The sequence below is a fragment of the Nilaparvata lugens genome, chromosome 5 (genome assembly GCF_014356525.2).
Source record: "Nilaparvata lugens isolate BPH chromosome 5, ASM1435652v1, whole genome shotgun sequence".
Taxonomy (NCBI): domain Eukaryota; kingdom Metazoa; phylum Arthropoda; class Insecta; order Hemiptera; family Delphacidae; genus Nilaparvata; species Nilaparvata lugens.
In genome coordinates, this window is record NC_052508.1 from 37,303,137 (window position 1) to 37,307,702 (window position 4,566).

The window sequence follows — 4,566 nt, forward strand, 5'->3', positions numbered from 1 at the left end:
GATGCTCATCAACCATATCCCACACTGTAGAATCTATTTTATTGGGCCTATTTGAGTGTTTGCCCCTATTGTCTGAAAAACTCTGTAACCCTTTAATACCTTTAGCCTGTACCACTCTGATGCGTTTCTCTGAAATTTGAAATAGTTTCAGCAGTAGACTTCTACATACTCTAATCCTTACACTTGACAGAGGAATAGAGTATTCCCACACATTGTTTACAACTTTCACACAGTCAACTTTCTGTTTCTTCTTATCCTGCTTGATCATACAACTGGAGTAAAGAATAAATTTTGAGTTGAAACTTTTACAGTTTATAAAAAATTAATATCTAAATTAATTTTAGAATTCACTTTCATTTCCACTTATTATTTGTTACAGCAGGGAAGAGCGCTATGACACTTTGAATTACACTGTCTATTGTTTTTCACACAAGCACATTTTTTTGTTTGGCATTTTGTTTTACAGGTGCATTTTACAAAACCTTGGCCACTTCCACATGACTGGGCATTTGCAGCAGAACAAAGTCCAGTTTTCAGCTCCGGAACATCTTCAGCTCTGATAAAGTTGTTCTTGCAGACAGTAAATTGGGACCTTGAGTATAACTGTTTCAAAATACCGTTTTTAGTACCCAGCTTATAAAAACCATCTTCTGTGACTTCCATTACTACAGCTAAGACATTTCTTAAATCACCTTTTCCCTTATCAACTTCTGGGATTGGAACACAAACAGTGGATCCATTAGCAGCTGGCGGAAACTTTTGGTCTGAAAGAGTTTTCATTTTTTTCGCTTGTTTTTCGAGATGCTCTTTTGACCTTTTCCTTTCATTAGCGATATTTTCTTTGCTGCAACACAATGGACGTAATAATGTTTCTTCAGTGTTTCCAACACTGTCATCATTGTTGTCCTTGTTCACCTGGACTAAATTACCACAAGAAATATGAATATCGCAAAGACACATAGCACACCTATGTTTTTCATTCACACTCAGGGAACAGATATTACACGTGTTTTGGGTATCAGATGGGATTTCGTCGTTTGTTGTCAAGTTTGTCTCATCGGTTGTGTGCTTATTATGAACATGTTCAGCTTCTGACGCTGTATCATTTTTTTCTGAAGATGACATGGCGTCAGTGTCCATGTTATGTGGTGAATCTCCTAGTGATGTCTTCAAGTCATTCGTCACTCTCTCTAAGTCTTCTTCACTCAGGATGGTGTCTAATATTTCTTGCGGAAGAGAAGATGTTGTGAGGCCTACTTTTACCTTGCAACCAAATAGAGCCTCGTAGGGGGTTCTTTTAATTCCAGAGTGAAAGGCCCTATTTTTCATGAGCTGAACAAACTTCAACCCTTCACTCCAATGGTTTGTTTGTTCATCCTGCATCCATGTTGATAACATATTTTCGATATCTTGGTTTGCACGCTCAACACTACCCTGACTTTGAGAATGACGTGGCTTACCATGGACAATTTTTAACAAAGGCCAATACCCTTTTAAACTGGATACTATTTTGTTTGAAAATTCCCTTCCATTGTCTGACTGCAAAATAGATGGTGCTCCAATCATAGTAAAAATATCAACGAGGTTGTAAGCTACTTCTTCTGCAGTTTTGGTTTTGAGTGGCTTTAGAATCACAAATTTAGTCAAATGATCCTGGTATACCATTATGAACTTAAAATCCCTGTCCGGTTGTGATTGGAAATCTATTAAATCCACCTGGCAACGAGAGTTAAACTCAGATGAAATTATTGGCTTGACTACGAGTCCTTTCTTAGAACCCTTCTGCTTCTTTTGGCATAGCTCGCACAAACTATTATACAGCTCAATATCATGACGTGTAACATTTTTGTACTTGTTATTTATCTCCTTTAACATTCTATCTCTTCCTCCATGACCAATAGACGAATGGGTTTCATGGAGGATAGAAAAAAGATCATAGTCGTGGATGTAAAACTTTACAGAATTATCTCCAGGTCTCAACGGATAAATTAGTTTTTTAACATTTTCGACTATCATTACGTCATACCTATTTAGTAACCAGTAGTCATGAGGCTCCTTTTTTTGCTTATTCTTTGCGTCTTGGACTTCTAACACTAGTTTTTCATAGTCATCTTCAGTTAAACACACACAATTTTTGGCACTGCCTTCGCGCAACTTGACTAGCTCAGCCGTAAACCGATTCTTCATTGTTGACAGCCGATCAACAGCAACAGAATCCGTTTGCTCCATAGCGATAAACAATATAGTAGGAGAGTAATGTCACTATACACTGACACTATACAGTACGTCCGCACAACACAGCAGTAGCTTTGGGACTGAGGTTAGGCGTGCAAAGAGTGGCAACACAGCAGTAGCTTTGGGACCGAGGCTAGGCGTGCAAAGAGTGGCAACACAGCAGTAGCTTTGGGACCGAGGCTAGGCGTGCAAAGAGTGGCAACACAGCAGTAGCTTTGGGACCGAGGCTAGGCGTGCAAAGAGTGGCAACACAGCAGTAGCTTTGGGACTGAGGCTAGGCGTGCGAAGAGTGGCAACACAGCAGTAAACACGTTGAGACTTGAAACAGTAGTGTTTTCATACTTTGCCTGATGCGCCTGCGGGCATTCTATAGAATGACTAGGCAAAGTATATAATGTGCGATATTTCATACTTTACCTGCCCCGGTTTAGGCATTGTATATAATGCCTAGTCATTCTATACAATGCCTGATTTCGTACTTTGCCGGTAACACATACAATGAATAATCCACTTGTCAGCTGATTGATTATGAATAGTTCTATAGTCTGATTGATCCTTTCTCCAAAGCAGATTATTTATATAGTTATATCAGAGTATGGAGGAATTCCTTTTCTTTTCATATTATCCTTAAAATGCAAAATTTCAGAAAACCTTGTGTATATATTGACACACATTTGAAAAAGGAATATTCCTCCCAAATCTCATCGAATTCTATCAACGCGTTTGGCCATAATCGCGTTACATACAGACAGACAAAAAAAATCCGAGTTAAAACATAGACCTCACTATGTTCGGTCAATTAGTATCAGTATCCACTTCATTTACTGATAAGTCCTTAAACTCCGAATTATATCTACCGTACTTATTGTTTAATGATAGTTATTTTTTTATAATGTTAATTTATTAGTTTGTAATAGCTGAATGTTGTAGGATTTATATTGAGCTGAAGCGTAATAGGCATTCAATGCAAGATGCTGTGAAATGTGTTTTTCTTTTTTTCAGTTTCAACATACAGCATACCGATATTAGAGAAGAATTGGAATTCTGTGTTTTGTGAAAAAAGAGTGATAGCTTTAGTTCATTAAATATTGTCTATAAAATTTACCTGCCAATCAATATTGTTTAAAACTACAGTATTTTCTAATAAAGTAATTCTACTCTTTATTTGGAATTTTTTCAATACTTTTTAATATCTTGATTGTAATCTCTAACATTCTTGAAATTTTTCTAGTGCGAGTAAAATTGTGTTTTTCAATTAAGCCTGATCTGCTTTTACAGGAGAAAGAGCAATATACATCATATTAATTTCAATTCTAAACTTGAATAGCTCTAATTAACTGGTTGTTGTTATTAAAAAATTAGATTCAATCCTGGCAGAATTTGAGAAGTGGTGATATAGGTATCCTGTATTCGTTTATCCTATAAAAAATTGACACTAGTTACTTTCACAGATAGTATCTCATTCATATATCTTAAAGCTTACCAAATTTAATTATGAATGAAATGATTAGTTGCAATATGTCAAGCATATCTCCTATTAGAAAGCCAAAGAATTTTAATTGGACCAAAGTTCAAAATTATTGAGAATTGAACATGAATTGGATATTAAGTTTGTTGATACTTGACGATTTTGATGATTTGATATAAGTAGTTCATTATCTTTCAACGTTATAACCAGTCCTACAATTCGTTAATAGAATTATCCAACTTTGATAAGATATTTTCTCTCCTAATTCATGATATTTTTAATTTAACCAAATTTAAAATTGTCAATTTTGTCATATTTCCAAATGTATTATTAAAGTTCTTTATTTTTAAAGTATCAATAGTCCTTGAAAATTGATGTGCCAATTTAAACCTGTTTCATCGAAAAGATCACTTAACATATATGTAAAATTGTATGTACTATTTTCTCGAATGGTAAAAATATAATTTATTACAATAGTTGTGATGTTAATTTACATAACTTCGGTAGTCAAATTGTTGAGAGGGAGCGGTGATAAAGCTTTTGTTTACTTATTTATATTGTTTAAGTCATTTTCTGTCAATAAAGTTTGCTTTTGTCAATGTAAAAATTGCTGATATCTCATTTTTTTGCTTTTAATAAAAGAATATCTGATTTCAAGAAAATTTACCAACTTATAAAATGTTTCTTCCATTCATAGAAGGCTAAGCAAGATGGAAACCTTAAAACCTGGTAAAGTTGGTAGATCAGGATGGCCACGTACAACGTGTACAGCTGAATTGGAGGATGAAATAGAGAATCATCCTGGAAGAAGTACTAGAGAACTAGCCTTGGATTTTGGTGTTAGAGAACTGTCACCAATATCA

General features: G+C 35.1%; 1 protein-coding gene across 1 annotated transcript; it reads right to left on the reverse strand.

The window, feature by feature from the left end:
- Window positions 1–366: 366 nt before the first annotated feature.
- LOC111052323 (KRAB-A domain-containing protein 2-like) lies at window positions 367–4,359 on the reverse strand. The gene has a single exon (XM_022338965.2). It carries the CDS (start codon window positions 2,227–2,229, stop codon window positions 367–369), a length of 1,863 nt encoding a protein of 620 aa, XP_022194657.2. The 5' UTR covers window positions 2,230–4,359.
- Between the last annotated feature and the right edge of the window lie 207 nt (window positions 4,360–4,566).

Excerpts from the sequence above, each read along its gene's own strand:
- LOC111052323 (XM_022338965.2), bottom strand. The coding sequence starts at position 2,229 with ATGGAGCAAACGGATTCTGTTGCTGTTGATCGGCTGTCAACAATGAAG.